At 41.3% G+C, this 24,778-nt stretch overlaps 1 protein-coding gene across 3 annotated transcripts; it reads left to right on the top strand.

The window, feature by feature from the left end:
- Positions 1-7,116: 7,116 nt before the first annotated feature.
- On the top strand, positions 7,117-23,716 carry LOC119740809 (gastrula zinc finger protein XlCGF7.1-like). 3 transcript variants are annotated; one of them, XM_038216245.1, is made up of 4 exons: positions 7,117-7,442; positions 8,710-10,000; positions 14,407-15,068; positions 22,932-23,689. In XM_038216245.1, exons 2-4 carry the CDS (start codon positions 8,878-8,880, stop codon positions 23,424-23,426), a joined length of 2,280 nt encoding a protein of 759 aa, XP_038072173.1. In that variant the 5' UTR covers positions 7,117-7,442; positions 8,710-8,877; the 3' UTR covers positions 23,427-23,689. The 3 variants fall into 3 exon arrangements, with proteins under 3 accessions (XP_038072173.1, XP_038072174.1, XP_038072175.1); XM_038216246.1 differs by lacking the exons at positions 7,117-7,442; positions 8,710-10,000 and adding an exon at positions 13,468-13,837 and having other exon boundaries at positions 14,005-15,068; positions 22,932-23,679; XM_038216247.1 differs by lacking the exons at positions 7,117-7,442; positions 8,710-10,000; positions 14,407-15,068 and adding an exon at positions 20,444-20,888 and having other exon boundaries at positions 22,301-23,716.
- The last annotated feature ends 1,062 nt before the right edge of the window (positions 23,717-24,778 follow it).

The following is a 24,778-nucleotide window of genomic DNA, read 5'->3' as shown; positions in this document are numbered from 1 at the left end:
TCATAAAACCTGATGCTTTAAAACAGTGTCACATGATATTTTAACCCTATGAAATCTGGCACCATTTACTCATTGTACGAACCCTCGCACATGGCCAGTTACTCTCCTTATTACTGTCTCTTCACTTAGGCATGCGGAATACCATCAATGAGTCCATAGGCCTATTTCATGGAATCCTAAATTCTGGCACCGCTGCATTCTGTGTCACATTACTCCTATGCCACATCGCATGCCATGCCAATATCCATATAAGGCAGGGTTGGACTTAAGCGGTAGCCCACTAGCCAAATGCTACTAAAAAAAGCGGCGGCTAGTCAAACTATTCCATAAGTAGCGCGGCTGGCGAGTCAAAAATTATTGGGATACGGCAAAGATGAAAGGACAGGAAGAAATAAATTAATAATTTCAGAAAGCAAACCTGTATCAATCTGTGTCTAATGTTATTAATTGGTTAGAGTTAAATTATTAGTCTCTGTTTATTAGAAACACCGACAACTAGTCTCTATTTACTACTCCATCTTTAACCACCAGACTAGTGAACATGACTATCGTGTATACATAGCCACGCTCCAGAGTTGCGTAGAAACACTCGACGCATGAAATTGTATGGGTACCCGGACCTGGACGGCTTTTACCACTTCGCGCATGCATGACTCAGATTACCAGCATACCATGCGTGACCACAGAATATCAGAAGTTCAGCTCAGTGATTTTGTCTCGTGGTCGTTTTTCCCTTCTTGCTTGAATTTACAGAAAGCTTTGTATACAAATACTTGTAAAATGTAAAAGACATTTTCGCTGAAGGAAACCTTTACCAATGAGGGAATAGATTAAGGCCCCCCAAAAAAGTCTCCGGTTTCTGGTATGCGCGCGCGCCGTCTTAGCCATGCGCGTCGGCAAAGTTAAACAGTTTTTTTTTTCAATGTAAGGTGAGGTCTCAAAACCGCCAAATTCACTGGTTTGACTGGAATCCTGCTGCTGCCCAATTTTAACGTGTTTTTAGATGGGGTTACGATCGAGTATAAGCTTTATGTGGCCTCTCTGGCCTCCCATATATTTTGCACTAAATTTAGTCGGCACAATTTGCAGATGGTGGTGTAATTTTGTAATTGTGCGTCTGGAAGCCAGACTGACGGAGCGATGATCGTGTGTCTGGATCCTGCAAACGCTTTTTAATTAGCTCAGTATACTTCTCAAGCCTTATGACCTTACTAAGGTCACCTCAAGCTGCACTCTGAAGAATATTTTGACATCAGCCGACATTTGAAGAGAAAAAAAAGTTGGGCTCCCCCCCAAAAAAGCCGCGTCGCCTCACCACTTTTGCTGCAAGCTTTTTTTTTGGCCTAACACACTAATGCTTGCCTTTTTTTTTACCATCCAGGAACCCACAAGCACTACATGCCGTCTTACATTCTTGAAAGCCTGTATTAGCGACAATGACTGCCGCCAACAAGACCATCAAAAAAGGTGTTCAACCAGAGGTCAAACAACAGAGAATAAGAATAACGAGAAACCATTTGTTTGTGACATCTGTGGCAGAGGCTTCTCGCTTAACGGCACCCTACAAAGTCATCGGAGGATCCACATGAAGGAGAAACCATTTGTTTGTGACATTTGTGGAAAAGGCTTTTCATGTAACAGCACCCTACAAAGACATCAGTGGGTCCACACTTACGAGAAACCATTTGTTTGTGACATTTGTGGCAAAGGCTTCATTCAAATTAGATACCTCAAGAAAACATACGTTTGTGCACTCTGAAGAGAAACCATTTGTTTGTGGCATTTGTGGAAAGGGCTTCTTGCTTAACAGCAACCTACAAAGTCATCGGAGGATCCATTTTAAGGAGAAAAACCATTGGTTTGTGACATTTGTGGCAAAAGGTTTCATTCAAAGCAGCCACCTGAGAAGGCATTAATTATGTTTTTGCGCTCTGAAAAGAAATCATTTGTTTGTGACATTTGTGGCACGGGCTTCTCGCTTAAAGGCACCCTACAAAAACATCAGAGGGTCCACACTAACGAGAAACCATTTGTTTGTGACATTTGTGGAACAGGCTTCTCGCGTAACAGCACCCTGCAAAAACATCAGAGGGTCCATAACGAGAATCTATTTTTTTGTGACATTTGTGGCAAAGGCTTCAATCAAAAAGGCCACCTAACAAGGCATACGGTTGTGCACTGCGACGTGAAACCATTTGTTTGTGGCATTTGTGGCAAAAGCTTCCGGCGTATCGACACCCTGCAAAGACACCAGAGGGTCCACACTGAGGAGAAACCATTTGTTTGTGACATTTGTGGCAGAGCCTTCTCGCTTAACAACACCCTACAAAGACATCGAATGATCCACACTAAGGAGAAACCATTTGTTTGTGACATTTGTGGCAAAGGCTTCATTGACAGTAACCACCTAAAAAGACATATGGTTGTGCACACTGGCGAGAAACCATTTGTTTGTGACATTTGTGGTAAAGGCTTCTCACTTAACGAGACCCTACAAATACATCAGAGGGTCCACACGAAACCATTTGTTTGTGACATTTGTGGCAAAGGCTTCGCTCAGAGTGGCAGTCTAAGAATACATACCATTTGTTCACACTGAGGAGAAACCATTTATTTGTGACATTTGTGGCAAAGGCTTCTCATGTAACAGCAAGCTACAAATATATCAGAGGATCCACACTAGCAAGAAACCATTGTTGTGACATGCATGTATGTGGCAAACGCTTCTAAGGTAACAGCACCCATCAAACACATCAATGGGTCCACACTAACGAGAAACCTTTCATTTGTAATATTCACGGCAATAGAACATACAGTTGTCCACACAGAGGAGAAACCATTTGTTTGTGACATTTGATGCGAGGCTTCTGGTGTAACGACACGCTACCAAGACATCGGAGGATCCATAGTATAAAAGAGAAACCATTTGTTTGTGACATTTGTGGAAAAGGCTCCTCGTATAACAGCACCCTACAAATACATCAGGGGGTCCACACCGACGAGAAACCATTTGTCTGTGACATCTGTGGCAAACGCTTCGCTCAAAGTGGCGACCTAAGAAAACATACAGTTGTCCATCATAAGACAAACCACTTGTTTGTGACATTTGAGGCAAAGCCTTTACACAAAACAGCATCATTCGAAGACATCAACAGATCCACACTAATGAGAAACCGTACATGTGACTTTTGTGGCAAAAGGTTTTCACAGGGATGTAGTCTTTTTTATCATTAGTGGGTCCACACTGATGAGAAAGTGTTTGTTTGTTAAATTTATGGAAAGGGCTCCTCACAGACATGTAACCTTCAACGACATACGATATTCCACACTATCATGAGGAACCATTGTTCACTGTTTCTTTGTGACATTTGTTATTATTCATAGGCGCACTGAAGGAAAGGAGTCATTAATACATTACATTTCAGAATGTTATTTACCCTTGAACACCCTCGGGTGTTTGAAAGTCATATTCATAAATTCCTGCGACCATCCTGTTGTCGAGACCCATTACAGTCGAGTCTCGTTACTAGTACAAACTCTGTTAATGCCAAATTCAATTCTGGTTATAACAAACATAAAGTCTTATTAGTCCCGACTGTGCATTTATGTGCACAATGAATGGGACTGATGTTCCTCTTAATACAAAATTCTGATAAAGCAAACAATTTGGCTAGTTCCAAATGAGTTTGTATTGACGATACTCAACTGTACATGGGTGGTTTTAATAAAACCGTGCCCGACTGCTTTAAAACAGTATCTGTGCAAATATGACTCCCATAAAATCTGTTACTATTTATTTATTGGACGAACCTTTTCTCTCTTCACTTAGGCATGGGAAATACTATCAATGAGTCCATGTTTCATTGAGACCTAAATTATGGCACCGCTGCATTCTGTGCCACTTCACACAGTACGCGTACGCCAATATCCATAACGTTTTTGGTACTACCCGTGCAAGGCACATAGACCAGTCATAGCTATAGGGGTGTTTCACAAAACGAGAAGTAAAATTCTTGAACAAAATCGTTGGAAAGCTTTAATCTGTGACTTTCAAATAAGGTTTTCATAAATGGGAATAAATACATGTGTGTGCTTGGCCGGTAGTCAACAAGTGCATTTAAAACCGATTGGGGGCCTCACTGATTCAGTGGCTCGACCTGAGCCATTACCGGTGTCGAGGCCATAGCCGTGCAGTTTTAAATGTAATTTTTGAAACTGGCCAAGCACATTTTATTTCCCTTTTATTTATAAGGATTCGGGAATGTTAGGGTTAAATTTCAATCCCCTAGCTGGTCCTTTATATTAGTCATTATTTTCCCCAGGAAGGCCTTGCCTATTATATTGCTTTGGGAACAGATTGCCATTGTAAGCACAATTAGGATATCTACCAGCTGGGGCCAATTTCATAGAGCTGCTTAAGCACAAAATTTGCTTAAGCACAAAAATGTCTTGCTTAATAAAATCAGGTTACCGGTTAAAACTCCATGCGATTGTTATGCTAAGTAAACAACAGCTAAATACCAGTCACAAGCAATGTACATCACATGGAGTTTTGGCCGGTAACCTAATTTTACTAAGCAATGTTTTTTCGTGCTTAAGCAAATTTTCTGCTTAAGCAGCTCTATGAAATTGGGCCCTGTCCACTACCTCCTTAAATGCTGATTGGCATGTATCAAGTTTGGTGGATGCCCTCAGCTTAAAGCCTCTACGCTAATTAGCAGTGCTACACTCAAACCCAAAAGTACCCCCTTCCAATACTCTTCTGTCTAACTCAAAAACTACTGAGCACTTTTCACTCAAAAAAAATTACATCAGTTCAGGAATTCCTCTGCCATACTCTTTGTTTGGCCCCAAAACAGTGGTATTGTGTATGAATTTATGCAATTTATGACAAATGATACCGAAACAGTTCTACTTCTGTATGTAATTGTTGTTCACACTCGCCTTTTGGTCGTTACCATTTGTCACACATTGCATAATTTTGTATACATTATCACTGTTGGGCCAAACCAAGAGTATGTCTGGATTTTGTGTAGTGATCAGTCGTAGTTTGAGCAAGATGTGGCCAGTAGTTGTGTTGGTTGAGTGTATCTTGCGTGTATCTTGAAATGTAGTCGACAACATTAAGGCTAAAAAAAAGTATCCGGTTTCTGGTATGGAGCTTGCCCAAAAGTGGTGCGGCGACGCGGCTTTTTTTTTTTACCTGATTTTTTTGCTTCAAATGTCGGCTGATGACTGCAAATATATGGGAGTCCAGAGAGGCCACATAAAGCTTATTCTCGACCATAACCCAATCTAAAAACACGTTAAAATTTGTGCAGCAGCAGGATTCCAGTCAAACCAGTGAGTTTGGCAGTTTTGAGACATCATCTTTCATTGAAAAAAAAAAGTTTTCATTTTGCCGACGCGCATGGCTACAGCGAGGCGCGCGCATACCAGAAACCGGAGACTTTTTTTTGGCCTAAAGGTGTACATGTATATAGATGACATCATCATAACACAATCAGATTTAAAATTATGACCCCTCCAATGAAAGTAAACTAAATTTCTGTTTAAAATTGAAGTTTTACATTTGAATATTCAATATTTAGGTATTTTTTCTTTTTCTCTGTGAATGTAGGCCTACAATTGCAGGCATGATGTTTCAAATATTTTTCAAAACGTTTTACCTTTTTTCAAACTTGGCACTACAGGTTGAGTAAAAAACAACGACACCAAATGTCGGGATCATCATCATTGTTTTATTGAAGTTCTGCATGAAGCACTTTCAAAATCTAGGACATGAAAGGCCAATTCATAAGCTTTCTTTTAGTACAAGAATCATTCAAATCACTCCTGTACTTTTCAAGTAACGGAATTTTCAACACAACCACCGTTTTAAGGTTCTGTCCACGGATCACAACAAAGTTCAGTGTTCTTTCAGCAAAACGAAAACAATTCACACACATCCCTATGTGATTTCTTTACGTTTTGCTGAAAGAACACTGAACTTTTTTGTGATCCGTGGACAGAACCTTAAAACGGTGGTTGTGTTTAAAATGCCGTAACTTGAAAAGTACAGGAGTGATTTGAATGATTCTTGTACTAAAAGAAAGCTTATGAATTGGGCTTTCATATCCTAGATTTTGAAAGTGCTACACAGAACTTCAATAAAACGATGGTCCCAACATTTTTTTTTTACTCACCCTGAACAATTTCCAATAATTGTTTTGTACCAGGGCCTCTTCTATGTAAAGTTATAGTGAAAACTATTAGATTTATGCAAGATATTTTGTAATTAGTATATCAACATTTAGAGAGTTACAACGATAACTTTACAATAATGCATTTAAACAAGGAAGTTGTTCTATCTCTGTCTTGATCGAATACTGTATTTTCATTGTCCTTTTGTTAAGTCTATAAAAAGTCATAGCAGATAGCATACTCCCTGTTGGATATCACATATAGGGGACAGTGGCGGAGCAATGTGTCACAAAGTGTGTGTATGTGTGGAGGGGGGGGGGTATGATCACATTTTTGGGGGCCAAATTCCCCAAAAAGTGAACCTTGAAAAAATTGCGCCTGCAAAATATTTGAAAAGCGGGGGGAGGGGGAGGGAGGGTAATTGAGGGCGCTATTTAATAAAGGGTGTTGTAAATTCGGGGGGGGGGGGGTAAATTGTATACAACATCCCCCTGCCAAAAATTTGGGGGATATACCCCCATCCCCCGGATCTCCGCCCATGATAGGGGGAACTTACCCCTAGCTCAGTTAAAAAAAAGTGTCATTAATTTTTTTCATATAAATTCCTTGCTAATAATGAGAACAACCCCACCCCACCCCGACACCTCAAAAATTATACTGAAACTGCATCTTATGAAAAACAGTGGGCACGTGGACCGGCCACGTACATTCGTTCAGCATTGGAGCTTATTATAATCCAACACGCAATGGCTGACGGACATAAGAATCGGAAATACTTAGTCGAGTCACCGTTGTCACATACAGCTCCATGATACACTGCATCATCGCGGCAACGCAGTGACATTGTGTAGCATCATGCAAGCCCCCCCCCCCCCCCCCCTGTTGCGAGTAAACACCAACAAAGATAATAGTGAGGGTTTGGTAAGCCATTGTGTGCATAAAGACTTAATCTTCGTCGAGCATGCTGTAAATGCAGCCAGTAGTATGTTTGTACATAGGCTGCTTTGAAGAACACATACACGTAATTGTAACGGCAAGAGCAGCACTTGTTGGAAGACCAGATGAACAGTTAAAAAGGTCCAGGAAGTCCCTTGACTCACGTACACCCAAAGTTAGGCGGCACCAAAACTCCCTAATTATAAAACGACAAGTAGTAGACAGTAAAGAAAGTATATAAGTCGATCAGTCTGGGGCAACCTACTTGTGCGCACACCGCTATTGAACCCTTTGCTTCGTGTTTGACTGCGGCATGGTATAAGGTGAGTTTATCTCATTTGGGAAAGAATCAATGTATTGAAGCATTTAGTGGGAAAACACTTAAACATTTTCAGACCATTTTGTAATCATAAGGTTTGTACACAGGGTGTCAAGTGACGTTCATATATGGAATTCTTTCCCTCATTTGAGTTTGGATAATTTGGGTGATTTATATGGGTTGATGTTTGTAAATTTGCAGGTAATTTTTCACCACTTCTAAAATAGGCACCAGTGTGCCTTACAATATACATGTACATCATTGTAATATGTGGGTCATCATTATGCAATGGAACAGTGCCGGTTCTACGGCTAGAGAGGGGGGGGGGGGGTGAACAACCGGTCTACATTTCAGCACGCCTCCCTGAAAACAATTCTGGATCTATCCTGCTAGAAATATTGGCTCTAGAACCACGCCTGCAATGGGAATTGGGATTATAAGCTTTCTAAGATACAGAACTAGGATTTCAATTTATTTAACAAAATTCTCACCGAAAAGCTTCCCAGGTTGCAATTTACTGTCTAAAATTTGGTAACAATGGTTAGGCGGACCTGGGACTGAAAACTGTTTTTCCACATTGCGAACATCGAAGATATGCACCAGCGTCCTTACACTATAATTTGTGGGTCATCATCATGCAATGGGAATTGGGAGTTGCAAAGACACAGAACTTTCATCTAGAATTGTAATTTCTCTCAAAAATCTCAAAAAATCTCGCCAAAAAGCTTCCCTGGTTGTCATGTGCTGTTTAAAATTTGGGGAAAGTAAATTAGGACCTTGGACAGGCAATGTTCGAGAGCTAGCTTAATTTCAGGCTTTAATTCACCAAAGTCTGTTTATCCACATGGCGAACATCGATTGCAGCTCAACAGAAATTGTCTTGAGAACTGTAATTCCCAGCTTATCCATTAGGTCATGCTCCCATTGCGTTCGCTAGTTGCACCGGCCGGTGTTGAATCATGATTATGTCATATCTTATTCATAAGAGTTAAGCGGATTCCACATTTGGTTGCTGAAGTCATTTAGTTGCTGAAGTCCTTGACTCTAACTTGATACAAAAAACCCCAGTTTTAAAGAGGTCGCACCAACATGGACTTCCGTATTGTCAGCCACACACCGGCACAAGCATGTGGAAACAATGCCATTATGACGGCTGTTTGAAGATGCACTCTAAGCAATCTGCTAGATGAATTGTGCATCTCTGATGAGGGAGTACATTGTATTTGAACGTCACTCAGATTTTGTCTGATAATGCCTTTTTGACCATACAGGAACCCTCTAGTGCCGTTCAGCCGTCTTCCTTTATTGAAAGCCGGCCTGTATCAGCTACGAGTGCCATCTACAACAAAACCAACAAGAACGAGCTTCATTTATAGTGGTAAAGCAACAGAGTAAAGACCACACAATTAAGACATCAGGAGGTCCACACTCATGAGAGAATGTCACAAAAAGATACGATGGCCCACACTAAAGAGAAACCATTTGTTTGTGACAAATGCGGCAAAGGCTTCTCGGGTAACTCCGCTCTAAAACAACATCGGAATATCCATACTAAGGATAAACTATTTATTTGTGACATTTGTGGTAGAGGCTTTACACAGAATAGCAGTCTCAAAAGACATCAGCAGGTCAACACTCATGAGAGAATGTCGCGACAACATACGATGGCCAACACTAACGAGAAACCATTTGTTTGTGACATTTGCGGCAAAGGCTTCTCGTGTAACACAACCCTTAAACAACATCGGAATATACACACCAATAACAAACCATTTGTTTGTGACATTTGTGGTAAAGGCTTTTCACAGCATGGGAGTCTTTACAGACACCAGAAACTCCACACTAATGAGAAGCCATTTGTGTGTGACCTTTGCGGGAAAGATTTCTCACAAAAATGTCACCTTCAGCAACATCAGAGGGTCCACACTAAAGAAAAACCATTTCTCTGTGACATTTGTGGCAAAGTTTTCTCGCGTAACGCCAACCTACGACAACATCAACGGATCAGTCACACAAATGAGAAACCATTTGTTTGTGACAATTGTGGCAAATGCTTCTCTGATAGTGGCGACCTACAAAAACATACAGTGGTCCACACAAAGGAGGAGAAACCATCGGTTTGTGACATTTGTGGCAAAGTCTTCTCAGGTAACGGCTACCTACAGCGACATCAACGGATTCACACTAAAGGGAAACCATTTGTTTGCGACATTTGTGGCAAAGACTTCTCGCGTAACAGCAACCTTCAAATGCATCAGAAGGTCCACACTAATGAGGAACTATTTGTTTGTGACATTTGTGGCAAAGGCTTCTGGCGTAACAGCAACCTACAACGACATACGGTGGTCCACACAAAGGAGAAGAAACCATTGTTTTGCGACATTTGCGGCAAAGTCTTCTCGCAGAAACGTAACCTTCAATTACATCAGAGGGTCCACACTAGTGACAGACCATTTGTTTGTGACATTTGTGGTAAAGGCTTCCGCTACAGTGGCAACCTTCAAAGCCATACGATGGTCCACACTAAAGAGAAACCATTTGTTTGCGACATTTGTGGCAAAGGCTTCCCGCGTAACGGCACCCTACAACGACATCAACGGATTCACATTATAGGATGAGAAACCGTTCCTTTGTGACATGATTGTGTAGCCAAAGCTTCTCACAGAGTTGTGACCTTCAAGTTAATGGATTCACACTAAACAGGAACCATGTGTTTGCGACATTGGCAAAGGGTTCTCACGTGACAGCAACACTCTTCAAGTGGGTTGGGTTTTTGCAGGACATCTGAATATTCATAAAACTGTAAACAAAACTACTTCTAATTTAAGATATAATTGTTCCAATTTATCGACGCAAATAAATACTTCAGGATATAACAGATAGTATTGTGCAGTTTTTGTCGTCATAGGTGAAGTATTTACCTGGGAAATTAACGTCAAGTTTCGAGGAGAACACCGTTTACCCAAATTTTGTTTTTAATGAGGCTTTTGTTAAAAAGTTTTAGAGAGATGTGATGCCGAACCGATGAAACAAAAGCGACATTTCATTGTTCATCTTAAAGCTAAAGATATTGTGCTCGGCATTTCCATGGTTATGTAGTTATCACTTATCAGAATTCAATAATAAAGACCAAAAACGTAGACTCATATGAATATTCAAAAATATAATTCGCTAGCTTGACAAAACTTCGAGGTCAGATCGGGCACAGAGCCTTGTAAATCTGAAAGCCACCGCGCGCAGTGGTCTTTGTTGAAAAGTATTCATGGTATTTGCCACCAGTGCAGGCCGTTATCACGCGTCTTACCAGGAGCTTGTGGGCCGAGTCGTTAATCCTGGTGTCTAGGATCCGTGATTAGCAGTGCTATCTTGCGCGTATCTTGAAATGTACGGTAATCGACATCATTCCCCAAAGTTATGTACATGACGTCATCATAACACGATCAGAGTCAAAATTATGACCCCTCCAATAAATGTAAACTTTCTGTTTTTGCGGTGTTGACATTTGAATTTTATTTAATTTCTTTTCTTGCTTTTGCCTTATGAATGTTCAATTGCAGGCATGATGTTTCAAAAATTCCACCAAACGTTTTGCCTTTTTTTTTCAAACTTGGCACTACACTTTCCACTATTATTGTTCAGTATCAGGGCCTGTTCTATTTGAAATGACAGTCAAAACTAACTCTTACGATGACGATTAGATTTATGCGAGATAATGTCAAAATGTAGGGAGTTATTATAATAACCTTACAATAATGCATTAAAAAAGGAAGTTATTAAACCCCTTCATAGTACATGTAGGTACCACTGAGCATGCAGAAAATAAAAAGAGGAGAATTAAAACAAATGTCATACCAAGCTTAATTGCATTGTAAAGAAACATGCTAGAAACAATACCTTAATCCCTGTTTGATGATAAACTCATCAATCATCATAATACCCGTCTAGCTCCTCCCTGGGCGTTTATATGCGCCTTCGATGAGCGTGCGATTATCCCCAATGATCCGGAGCCGGACCCAGATTACTGTACCCATGCGAAGTTGAAATACCGAACTGGCGTATTTACACTACCCATGATTAAAACCCAAAAGGCCTTATGTGTTCTGACTGTTCGGAAAAAATAATACAATTTTGACAGTGCTACCGGCAAAAGTTAAATTGGTCCGGCCATTTGGGCTGCACTTTTTACTCACCCTGTACATACCACTATTCAGTGGTACACAGTAGCGTATCCAGCTTTTGGTGTCGGGGGGGGGGGGGACGCCGCCAAAATGTAGGCATATTATTTTCACCGGACACTTGGCCTCAGTAAAATTGGGGGGGGGGGGGGGGGGGGGGGGGGCTGGTATCCATCTTCCAAATGGGGGCGCTCTTAAAAAGTGATCTTTATTATGCATACTGCAAATTATATGCCCATTTTCACGGCGCATTTGTAGTGCTTTTTGAGCGGGTTTTCTTTAGTTGATTGATGTCTGAACTCTCTTACCATTTATTACAATAATTGCTGACAAAATATTTGTCAAAAAAAATCCGGGGGGGGGGGATACGCCACTGGTGGTACATACCTAGCACCTACATGCTCCAGAGTTGCGTAGAAACACTCAACGCACGAGATTGTACTGATACCTGGGCGGCTTCTACCATTTTGTGCGTGCATGACTCAGATTACCAGTGTACCATGTATGACCTCAAAAAACCAAACGTTCTGCTCATAGGTTCGTTGTTGTGCTGAGGTCGTTTTTACCACTCAAATTTCTTGGCAATGCAAGATCCGACGCTCGCATGAAAATTACAGAAAGCTTTATTATGTAAGAATACTGGCGAAATGACGTGCCGGGTAACAATCTTGAGTGTTTTTACGCGAGGCTGAAGTGTGGCGTTGTTATTATTGACGCCCATGGCGCCACGTTTGTTAGTTAAAGTCTGAAGTATATTATTGACGTGAAGTGTAGGCTAGATGAGGTGGCTCACAAAGCTAAGGAACAAATCGCTCTCAGAGTAGGCGAGTTCCTGATCAGTGTCGTAATCCTACCCTGAAACCTAAAAGGCAACCCAAGTAGACTTTCACTGAACAATTAACAGCGGGCCTAATCAGAATTAATACGAAATATGACTTCTTCTTTTTTTGGCCATATATAGAAATGATGTTATTATTTTTTATATTTTTTTTACGATCCCTTTCCCATGCCGATCCTGGCATCGAGTTGGTTGTTGGAAATACATGTAATAATGCTTTAGAATTTATAACTGAAGCAATAAGAATTTATCCTCGTGTGACCATCTCACACACTTATTTGGGTGTTAGTACATAAATGTGGAGGCCAGTGTAGGACATTAGGGTCCAATTTTCAAAATAAACAAATGAAATTCAGCTTCACATTTTGCAGTCTAGGGTCTGTATATATTTTGCTTTATTTTTTCTGCATCATCGGATACTTGCTTCTGAGACTGGAAGTTTAAATATTAGAGTTTGTTATAAAACTAATCATTTCACATGTAACGCTGACACCACTACACCAAAAACGCTCTCATCACTTTTCTTCACTGTTCTACTTTAACCTGTCCTGTGCCAAATTTTTCATTATACTTGTATATTAAAAAACCTAGTCATTATTTTAGCCAAAACATTCATTACATTCCTTTATTATTCAAACAGAAAGTCTTGTCCAGTTTCTGACAAATTTTGAAAAAGCAGATTACTCGTGTTTTTTAGATTTCAACATGTGTAAAGACCTGTCATACATTATGTGTTGTTATTTATGATTCGTATCAGCGTTACTGGCTACGTCCAGGGTTTGGGTTATACATGTACATGTATTGAGTTTCATATATTATAAAACCCTATGGGTCACCGCAGATTGTAATCCAGTTAGTAGGCTGCCATATGCAGTCACTCCGCTGTATAAGCCAAGACAGCGACACAAAAGGGAGCGAGGTTTTCGTAGGCCATTGTGTGCATGACGGCGTAATCCTCCATCCAACAAAGGACTGCGTTTTGTCAAGTATGGATCTGCCTGCACGGTTGAAACAGCTTGCAGCAAATGCAGCCGGTAATAATGCTATTGCAGGTAGTGTACATTGTGCATACCGGGAGCCCTGCATCATTGTACCATAAAAGAAGAACAGGCTTATTAACTGCAGATCCACATACAATGTACATGTAATTCAAACAGCAAGAAGAACACTTGGAAGACCAGATGAACAGTTTAAAGGGTCCAGTAGGTCCCGTGACTCACAACCAAAATTGTAATTGCACCAAAACTCACAAATTATAACGTGAAAACTGATGTAAAAAAAGTCAGTCGCTCAGTCTGGGGCAACCTACTTGTGCGCACACCACCACATAGCTCCATGATATATATGGAACCATTTGCTTCGTGTTTACCCGCTGCATGATATGAGGTGAGTTTAATCAATATAGCTCTATGGATTTATCTCCGAGTCTTGATTAAGGGGGTGATTTATAGGTTGATGCTTGTAAAGTTTCAATTGTGCAATTCTGATGAGGGAGTACATTGTATTTTAACGTCACTCATATTTTGCCTGATAATGCCTTTTTGACCATACAGGAACCCTCTGGTGCTTTCAGCCGTCGTCCTTTATTGAAAGCCTGTATCAGCTACGAGTGCCATCTACAACGAAGCCAACAAGAACGAGCTTTATTTAGTGGTACAGCAACAGGGTATAAAGACCACACAATTAAGACATCAGCGGGTCTACACTCATGAGAGAATTTATGTCACGAAAAGATACGATGGCCCACACTAAAGAAAAACAATTTGTTTGTGACATATGCGACAAAGTCTTCTCGCAGAAAGGTAACTTTCATGTACATCAGAGGGTCCACACTAATGACAGACCATTTGTGTGTGACATTTGTGGCAAAAGCTTCCGCTATAGTGGCAACCTACAAGAACATACGATGGTCCACACTAAAGAGAAACCATTTGTTTGCGACATTTGTGGCAAAGGCTTCTCGCGTAACGGCACCCTACAAATGCATCAGAAGGTCCACACGAAGGAGAAACCATTTGTTTGTGACATTTGTTGCCAAAGCTTCTCGCAGAAAGGTAATCTTCAACAACATCAGACGGTCCACACTAATGACAGACCATTTGTGTGTGACATTTGTGGCAAAGGCTTCCGCTATAGTGGCAACCTACAAGAACATACGATGGTCCACAAAGAGAAACCATTTGTTTGCGACATTTGTGGCAAAGTCTTCTCACGTAACAGCAACCTAAAACGACATCAACGGATTCACAGTAATGCGAAACACTTTCTTTGCAACTTTTGTGGCAAATGCTTCTCTGATAGTGGCTGGCTACAAAAACATACGTCGGGCCACACAAAGGGGAAATCATATTTTTGCAACACTTGTGGCAAAGACTTCTCGAGTAACAGCAACCTACAAATACATCAGAAGGTCCATACTAAAGAAAAACCATCTGTTTTGCGGCATCACATTTGCGACAAAAGCTTCTTACGGAAAGGTAACCTTCACCAACATCAGACATGTCACACCATTGAGGAACCATTTGTTTGTGACATTTGCCACAAAGGTTTCTCACGACTAGGTAACCTTCAACAACATCAGAGGGTCCACACTAATGACAGACCATTTTTGTGTGACATTTGCAGGCGCGGATCCAGGATTACCTTAGACGGGGGGCACACTTTAAAGCATTTTGCTCTGAGTAATAATGCGAGCGCGGAGCGCGAAGCCCTTACGGCGTGGGGTCCGGGGCCCGCTTAAGGGCCCCGGGAAATTTTGGATTCTCGATGCTCTGTGGTGCAATCTGAGGCCACTCCTGGCCCCTTTCCCCCTGAATTATTTGAGCAAAAGTTGTTAAGCTTGTAAGGATTTTTTTAAAGTATACTCTTGTTTTTACAAATGTTAAGCTATGGTGTACTTCAAATGTGCAAATGGCATGTATTTTCGTCTTCATAATTTCTTGCATTGTATTAAAAAAAAAAGGAATTGTATTGACTCAGATTGTAAACTGTTGCAACGGGCAATGTGCTGGGGACCAAGGACTAATGCGAACGTGGAGCAGTGTCTTACGGCGTGAGGTTCGGGGCGCGGGCCCATTGAAGGGCCCCGGGAAATTTTTGATTCCAGAGATGTTCTGTGGTGCATTCTGAGGCGATTCCTGGCCCCATTTCAGCAAAATGTGGTGAAGATTGCAGGATTTTTTTTCATTATCGCTTCGGTTTGAGGTAACACCATGTGTTGTTTTGATTTTTTGTTCATTGGTTTAAAATTGTACTCTTGTATTTCTTAATACCAGCGCAAGCCTAGTTAAGTTTCTTCTGTTCTTCACTTGATAACCAGGTATTTTCGACTGCATAAATACATTTCTTGTATGTTATTTTGGAAAAGGAATTGGATAGACTTAGTTTGTAAAATGTTTTAAGGATGCGTAGGGAGATCTGTCCCGAGGACTAATAATGCGGAGTGCGAATGTCTTTCGGCGTGGGGTCCGGGGCCCGCTTAAGGGCCCCGGGAAATTTTGGATAATTGGATGCTCTGTGGTGCAATCTGAGGCGATTCCTAGTCCCTCTTTCCCTGAGTTATTTGAGCAAAATGTTTTAAATTAAATAAGTATTTTTTATTGGTTTAATATATACTCTTGCTTTAACAAGCCTTTTAAGTTTCTTCTGTTTTTCACTTGATAACCATTTTCGTCTGCATAATTGTTTCGTGCATTTTATTTTTGAAACGGAATTGTATAGAGTAGTTTGTAAACTTTTGCATGCTTTCTAATGTTTTGTATCAAGTTTAAATTTTCAGTTAGTAAGATACGATTTTCTACGGAAATTTTCTACGGAAACTGACATGTTTTAGACTCCTTGAAAGCGCGTGGAAGAAATGCTGGCAAATTGTTCTTACGAAAACACACCCCTTTGCTAATAGTGTGGTCCAAAGAGCAGCGTACAACGTGTATGTCGCGCTCAGACACGAGCGTGTTTTTCGTACCGGTACGTACGCTCATAATGAATCGCATTTCATAAACCGATATACTATGCAGGGTTACGTATGGAGTACGTACGGTGGGATCGCAGTTTATTTCGAAGCTTTTCGAGTTCCCAGTACTGTGTCATACGGCCAGTACACAATTTTTGCAGGCCGCTGATGATGTTTAATATCGGCGCCGGTATTTTTGTTAAAAGGTTGCCCTCCTCCTTCCCTCCTTTTCTCTCTCCTCCCCCTCTTTTTCCCCCTGTTTTATTCATTTTATTGTTTGTGGACTAAATTTGACGGGGGGCACGTGCCCCCGCGGCCCACCCCTGGATCCGCGCCTGATTTGTGGCAAAGGCTTCCGCTATAGTGGCAACCTACAAGAACATACGATGGTCCACACTAAAGAGAAACCATTTGTTTGCGACATTTGTGGCAAAGGCTTCTCGCGTAACGGCACCCTACAAATGCATCAGAAGGTCCACACGAAGGAGAAACCATTTGTTTGTGACATTTGTTGCCAAAGCTTCTCACAGAAAGGTAACCTTCAGCAACATCAGAGAAGTCACTCTTATGAGAAACCATTTGTTTGTGACTTTTGCGGCAAAGGCTTCTCGCGTAACAGCAACCTACAACGACATCAACAGATTCACACTAATGAGAAACAATTTGTTTGTGACATTTGTGGCCAATACTTCTCTCGTAGTGGCAGTGTACAGAAACATATCAATGAGAAAACATTGGTGTGTGACATTTGTAGCAAAGTCTTTTCCAGGAAAGATAGCCTTCAGCAACATCAGACAGTCCACCCTACTAATGAGAAACCATTTGTTTGTGACATTTGTGGGAAATGCTTCTCCAGGAAATTTTTCCTGCGAAGACATCGCATGGTTCACTCTAAAGAGAAACCGTTTACTTGTGACATTTGAGGCAAAGGCTTCTTACAGAAAGGTAACCTTCGCCAACATCAAACATGTCAAGCCATTGAGAAACCATTCATTTGTGACATTTGCCACAAAGGTTTCTCACGGAAAGATAACCTTCAACAATATCAGAGAAGTCACGCTAATGAGAAACCATTTGTTTGTGACTTTTGCGGCAAAGCCTTTGCAAAAAACAGCAACCTAAAAAGACATCGACGGATCCAAACGAATGAAAAACCATTTACTTGTGATGTTTGTGGCAAAACGTTTGCAGAGAGAAGTACTCATTCTAAACATCAGAGGTTCCACACTAACGAGAAACCGTTTGTTTTTGACATTTGTGGAACCGGCTTTTCTCAGAAATATAACCTTCAACGACATAAGATGGTCCACACTAAATGAGGAGCCATTTTTCACTGTTTCTTTTGTAAACGTGTTATTCACTGAAGGAAGGGAGTCGTTCATGCTTACCATTTCAGAATGTAAAATCATGAACCCTTGAACGCCCTGGGCCGTGTGAAAAATCATTTTCATAAACACCAGCGACAGTTTACCCATTCCCTTTGGTCGAGACCTTATCGCGTGGAGTGTTTTAAACGGGCGATAAAACTCGACTGCTTTGAAGCGGTGTCACATGAAACTTTGACCCCAATGGAATCTGGTACTTTTTACTCTTTTATTAGTTGAACCCTCACACGTGGATAGTTGCTCTCCAAATTACTGTCTCTTTACTCAGGCAAACGGAATACTATCAATGAGTTCATATTATAGATTTCTATATTAAAGAGGTTTTAGTACTATCCGCGCAATTAGTTGTTGAACAAAATCATTGGAAAGCTAAAATTGTTGACTTGCGACTATTTGACCAAAAAAGTATTAATAAATGGGAATACATGTAAATACATTCAACATGCAACGAGATATGACCTACCTAGAATACAGATTGGTATTTCCGTAGGTTGTCAATCTGCTGTAACTTGGCGAGAGTCTCTCGTTCACCGCACACACTATTCACGCCGCCATGTTTGCTTGAGTTAAATGCCTCGCTTTGATTATAAAGATGGCGTACCCTAAGAAAGGTCTATAGGCCGAATTTAGTATTGACGATTTGCCAAAAATTGAGACCATAATTATTTCTTTACGTGAAAAGAAAGTTGTTTAGTGGCAAAATCATCTACCTAAGTCGTGTAGGTCCTACACAGATGCGTGAATTTAAATGTGTACAAATGTACATGTATTTGTAATCTGTAGTGCAATTTTGTAATTTGTAGCAATTTGTTCGTAATCAACTTTTGCTTCATTGTTTATTTTGTCATTACTGTTTTACTCTTGTACAACTTTGTATTTGTAAATTAGACATTGTTAAGTTGACTAGCTGTTTGATCTTTATGTGTTATAAACCGTAATGAATGAATGAATGTATGAATGAATGAATGAATGAATGAATGTAGGGAAATCTACCCTAGACCGAATTGACCAATTTTACGAGGAGACAAATTTGATTGTACCGATTTCACCACTGCGCGTTCTGCGCGTACCGTTTTCATGAAGCTGCAAAGACAGTGCGGGGAGGGCAAAACTGCGGCCAAACGTACTTTAGCGTTTTCACGAACAGGCAAAAGTGTTTTGGCAATGATGACTCTCCTCACGCAGTACTTAATCACTTTCGCCGGTGTCAAGTGAAATTTCAACTTCCATGAAATTTGGTCCCTTTTACTCTTATGACCTATCGCCGTTTGCGAGTAAGCCACGCCCCTTAGTCAATTGTATAGTTTGTGTACACTAGCTTTTGTTTATCTCGGATTTTGCGCATTGCGCGATTTGTATACATGTACAATGTATCATGTAATTGGACAATATTTCATAAAGCTTCGTTGACGCGATTCTACTCGGCCGCGATACCCTCAGTCACTAGTGTGGTTCCCAGACCTGACAATTGTTCCCGACGCTCACATCTAAATTGTACAGGTCAGGCCAACCTCGTCCCCAGGGTGTTGAGTAGGATGCGCCCACCACTACCTGCCTACTATTGGAAACGAGGTTGGAAATAAAGAATGCACTGGGGACGAGGTTTGGTTAGGGTTAGCCTGTGCGTGTTATGATACAAAGCGCCCTCTATTGATATTGTGGCGCTGCTTGAACCGGGGCTCCCTAAACTCAGGTCGCCCTGGCCTCCTGACTAAACCTTTGGTAAGCCTAGACGAGCGGTGATCTAGGTGACCTAGTACCTAGGGAATGCGTCAGTTCGGAAAGGCCGTATGCCGCCAACACGTACAAAGTAGTCTCCTTAAGGGTGTTCACTTAAGGGAGGGACACCAACTGACAGACTGAACAAACAAGGAACAGATACTGACATGACTGACACCTTTATTTATCAGACAACAACGACAATCAAGTTCTTTTAATTCTATTGGGTTCAATTAGAATGTAAGAGTTAATCAACAATAATTACTGAATGAAACGGCACCTGCGTCAAGGGTGGATGGACTATTCGCAGCGCTCCCCCACGCTCTTTCAAGTTTTGCGACTTATTATCAGGCAAACCCAAGTTACCGGCGGCAGGACTCCCGAGGCCCCAGTGGATACAGCCCACGAGGTAGCAACACACGGACCAAGATTCAGAACCCCGGTGTGTCTCCGGCTACTAACCTCCTGTCCTCGCCCAGTCATCAGCACGTCAGTGCAGCAACACGACAACGCAAACTCACGCGTTCGTTCTCCACGAGACCATGCACGAGACGCCGAAATTTAGGCCAAAAAAAAAAGTCTCCGGTTTCTGGTATGCGCGCGCGTCGCCGTAGCCATGCGCGTCGGCAAAATGAAAAAGTTTTTTTTTCAATACAAGATGATGTCTCAAAACCGCCAAACTCACTGGTTTGACTGGAATCCTGCTGCTGCACAATTTTAACGTGTTTTTAGATGGGGTTATGATCGAGAATAAGCTTTATGTGGCCTCTCTGGACTCCCATATATTTGCACTAAGTTTAGTCGGGCACCATTTGCAGTCATCAGCCGACATTTGAAGCCCCCCCCCAAAAAAAAAAAAAACAGGAAAAAAAAAAAAAGCCGCGTCGCCGCACCACTTTTGGGGCAAGCTCCATACCAGAAACCGGAGACTTTTTTTTTGGCCTTAAGTTCTATATCTATGCGCAATTCACGTCCGTTCTCAAACGACGCGCGCGCTGTGATCAACTCCACCTCTGGAACGCGCGAACCCACCCAACTACAGAGGGCGCTGCGTAAGCTGGCTGCTGCTCGCACTAAACATTGTGTAAATAATAACTCGCTGCAAGCACACCGTTGCGCTACAATATTCTATAAATATATAAAAAAAAAACACCGACCACCCGACTTACATATCATGTACTGCACATTGTACATGTACATTGTACATGTACATATACATGTACAGGACACATCACCCCACTATTTTAACAATAGAAAAACATCACCCCAGAAAAGAATCTTTAGAAAAAGGGATATGGATGGGAACACAATGTGCGCACACCACCATATCTCCATGATATAAAAACCATTTGCTTCCTGTTTACCCGCTGCATGGTACTAGGTGAGTTTTATCTCAATTGAGTCTGGATAATGGGGGTGATTTATAGGTTGATGTTTGTAAATTTTCAGGTAATTTTTCACCACTTCTAAAATAGGCACCAGTGTGCCTTACACTATAATTTGTGGGTCATCATTATGCCATGGGAACATGAGAAGCTTTCAAAGACACATAACTTTTATCTACAATTCCAATGTACTCTCACCAAAAAACTTCCCTGGTTGTCATACTGTTTAAAATTTGGAAACAGTGGTTTTTAGGACCTTACACCGACAATTTTTTTAGAGCTTTCAGGCTTTTTATTCACCAAAGTTTTCCGTATTGCGAACATCGATTTACGGCTCAACAGATATTGTCGTGAGTCATGTAATTCTCGGCTTATCCATTAAGCCATGCTCCCATTGCGTTCGCTTGTTGCACCGGCCGGTGTTGGATGGTAATTGTCTTGTATGTCATATCGTATTCATAAGAGTTAAGCGGATTCCACATTGCTGAAGTCCTTGACTCTAACTTGATACAAAGTAGTTTTCGCACCGACTGGACTTCCGTATTGTCAGCCGCACACCGGCACAAGCATGTGGAAACAATGGCATTATGATGGCTGTTTGAAGATGCACTCTAAGCAATCTGCTGGATGAATTGTGCATCTCTGATGAGGGAGTACATTGTATTATAACGTCACTCATATTTCGTCACCGACACCACGAACTGACACCCTCTGCATCACATGTGTACAAAAAAAAAAAAAATTCAAATTTTTTTTTTGCACATATTAGCAGTTTGTATCATGAAGTTTAACATGACGAGGTTAAAATTGCTGAAATCATCTAAAATAAGCCAATTTTACTAATGAATTTTCAAGAAATTTGTCAATTCTGGTATTTTTGGTCACCACGAAGTGACACTGCACAGGGTGTCAGTTCGTGAAAACCAAAATGTACGTGTTTCCGGAGAGTGCGCGCATGCAATAGCGTTAGTGAGTGTCAGTTCGTGAAAACCAAAATTGACGCGTTTTGGGAGAGTGCGCGCACGCATGCGCAGTGTGTGCGCGCACTCTCCCAAAATTGGTCAATTTTGGGTTTCACGAACTGACACTCACTAACGCTATTGCATACGCGCACTCTCCGAAAACACGTAAATTTTGGTTTTCACGAACTGACACCCATCTTAATCTTTTAATTGCTAATGAACTAAGCAGATCTTTACAATATAACATTTATAAGTGAGTAGTGAAAGCATTTTCACGTTAAGTGATACTAAAACCTCTAAGATAGATGGAATATTTTACTGAGTAAATTCGTGTCAAACCTTTAAAAGCGTTTTTCTCCGATTTGTATTTCTGCAACGCTGACCACCGGGTGTCAGTTCGTGGTGTCGGTGACGATTTGTCTGATAATGCCCTTTTGACCATACAGGAACCCTCTGGTGCTTTCAGCCGTCGTCCTTTATTGAAATCCTGTATCAGCTACGAGTGCCATCTACAACAAAGCCAACAAGAACGAGCTTTATTTAGTGGTACAGCAACAGGGTAAAGACCACACAAGACATCAGCAGGTCCTCACTTATGAGAGGATGTCACGGAAACATACGATGGCCCACACTAAAGATAAACCATTTGTTTGTGACATATGCGACAAAGGCTTCTCGGGTAACGCCACCCTAAAACAACATCGGAATATCCATACTAATAAAAGACCATTTGTTTGTGACATTTGTTGTCAAAGCTTCTCACAAAAAGGTAACCTTCAAGTACATCAGAGGGTCCACACTAATGACAGACCATTTGTGTGTGAAATATGTGGCAAAGGCTTCCGCTTTAGTGGCAACCTACAAAGACATACGATGGTCCACACTAAAGAGAGACCATTTGTTTGCTACATCTGTGGCAAATGCTTCTCGCGTAACGGCACCCTACAAATACATCAGAAGGTGCACACGAACGAGAAACCATTTGTTTGTGACATTTGTAGCCAACACTTCTCACAGGAAGGTCACCTTCAAGAGCATCAGAGGATCCACACTAATGACAGACCATTTGTGTGTGACATTTGTGGCAAAGGCTTCCGCTATAGTGGCAACCTACAGAGCCACACGTCGGTCCACACTAAAGAGAGACCATTTGTTTGCGACATTTGTGGCAAAGGCTTCTCGCGTAACGGCACCCTACAAAGGCATCAGAAGGTGCACACGAAGGAGAAACCATTTGTTTGTGACTTTTGCTGCCAAAGCTTCTCACAGAAAGGTAACCTTCAAGTACATCAGAGGGTCCACACTAATGACAGACCATTTGTGTGTGACATTTGTGGCAAAGGCTTCCGCTATAGTGGCAACCTACAAGAACATACGATGGTTCACACTAAAGAGGAACCATTTGTTTGCGACATTTGTGGCAAAGTCTTTTCACGTAACAGCAACCTACAACGACATCAACGGATTCACAATAATGAGAAACCATTTGATTGTGACATTTGTGGCAAATGCTTCTCTAATAGTGGCTGCCTACAACAACATGCGGTGATCCACACAAAGAAGAACTCATAATTGTTTTGCGACATTTGTGGCAAAGTATTCTCACAGAAAGGTAACCTTACGTACATCAGAGGGTCCACACTAATGACAGACCATTTGTGTGTGACATCATGCAAAGGCTTTCGCAACCTACAACTTAGTACAAGGACATCAGAGCGTCCACACTAATAGGAAACCATTGTTTGTGACATTTGCGACAAAGCCTTTAAGCATAACGGCGGCCTACAACGACATCAACGGATCCACACTAATAAGAAACCATTTACTGAATTGGTGACTGCTCTGTGTTCCGACACCCCTATGTTCCGACAACCTAGATTGTGTTACTCCCGGTTAGGGTTAGGGTTAGGAATAGGAATATGTGCAGTCGGAACATAGGGGTGTCGGAACATAGAGGTGTAACCACTGAATTTACGTATTAGTCTTATAATCAGACGCGACACACTAATGAGAAACCATTTTCATGTGACATCTGTGACAAAAGCTTTTCACAGAGATGTAGTCTTTCTTTAACTGATGCTCCACACAAATGAAAAACCATTTGTTTGTGACATTAGCGGCAAAGGCTTCTCACGGAAATGTCTCGATCCTTCAACAGCATCAGATCAGAGAGCTCACGCTAATGAGAAACTATTTGCTTGTGACATTGGCGGCAACGAATTCCCTCATAGTGGCAACCTACAAAAACATTTGATGGTCAACACTAATGAGAAACCATTTATTTGTGACATTGGCGACAAAGGCTTCTCACGGAAAGGTTACCTTCAACAACATGAGATCGAGAGGTCACGCTTGTGAGAAACCATTTGCTGGTGACATTTGCGGCAAAGCCTTTGCGCAAAACAGCACCGTGACCCTACAAATACATCAATGGATCCTCACTAATTAGGAACCATTTACTTTTGACATTTGTGACAAAGTTTTCACAGGGAGGTAGTCTTTATCATCATCAGAGGGTCCACACTAATAAGAAACCGTTTGTGTGTGACATTTTGTTGATCAGGCTTCTCACATAAATGTAACCTTGAACGACATTCGATATAGTCCACATTAAATGATAAACCATTTGTCACTGTTTCTTTGCGACATTTGTTATTATTCATTGGCATACTGAAGGAAGGGAATTATTCATGCATTAATTTCAGAATGTTATAAAAAAATCATTAACCCCTGAACACCCCAGGGTGTGTGTAACGTCATATTCATTAATACCTAGTTTAGCCATTCCTATTGGTGGAGATCCCATCACGTATAAAACCCGACCGATGCTTTAAAACGGTGTCACATGAAATTTTGACTCCAATAAAATCTGGTTCCTTTTACTCTTTCATTGGACGAACCCTCACACGTGACCAGCTGCTCTA

Source organism: Patiria miniata, unplaced genomic scaffold, assembly GCF_015706575.1.
Source record: "Patiria miniata isolate m_02_andy unplaced genomic scaffold, ASM1570657v1 HiC_scaffold_5, whole genome shotgun sequence".
Classification (NCBI taxonomy): Eukaryota; Metazoa; Echinodermata; class Asteroidea; order Valvatida; family Asterinidae; genus Patiria; species Patiria miniata.
This window is presented reverse-complemented; position numbering and strand designations above follow the sequence as displayed.

Bases quoted from the DNA above. Each gene is read 5' to 3' on its own strand.
- LOC119740809 (XM_038216245.1), top strand. From the start codon at position 8,878: ATGTCACAAAAAGATACGATGGCCCACACTAAAGAGAAACCATTTGTT. The intron at 10,001-14,406 runs GCTTCCCGCGTA...TTTGTGGCAAAG, and splicing joins TTGCGACATTTGTGGCAAAG to GCTTCTCGCGTAACGGCACC. The intron at 15,069-22,931 runs ATTTGCAGGCGC...TTTGTGTGTGAC, and splicing joins ACAGACCATTTTTGTGTGAC to ATTTGTGGCAAAGGCTTCCG.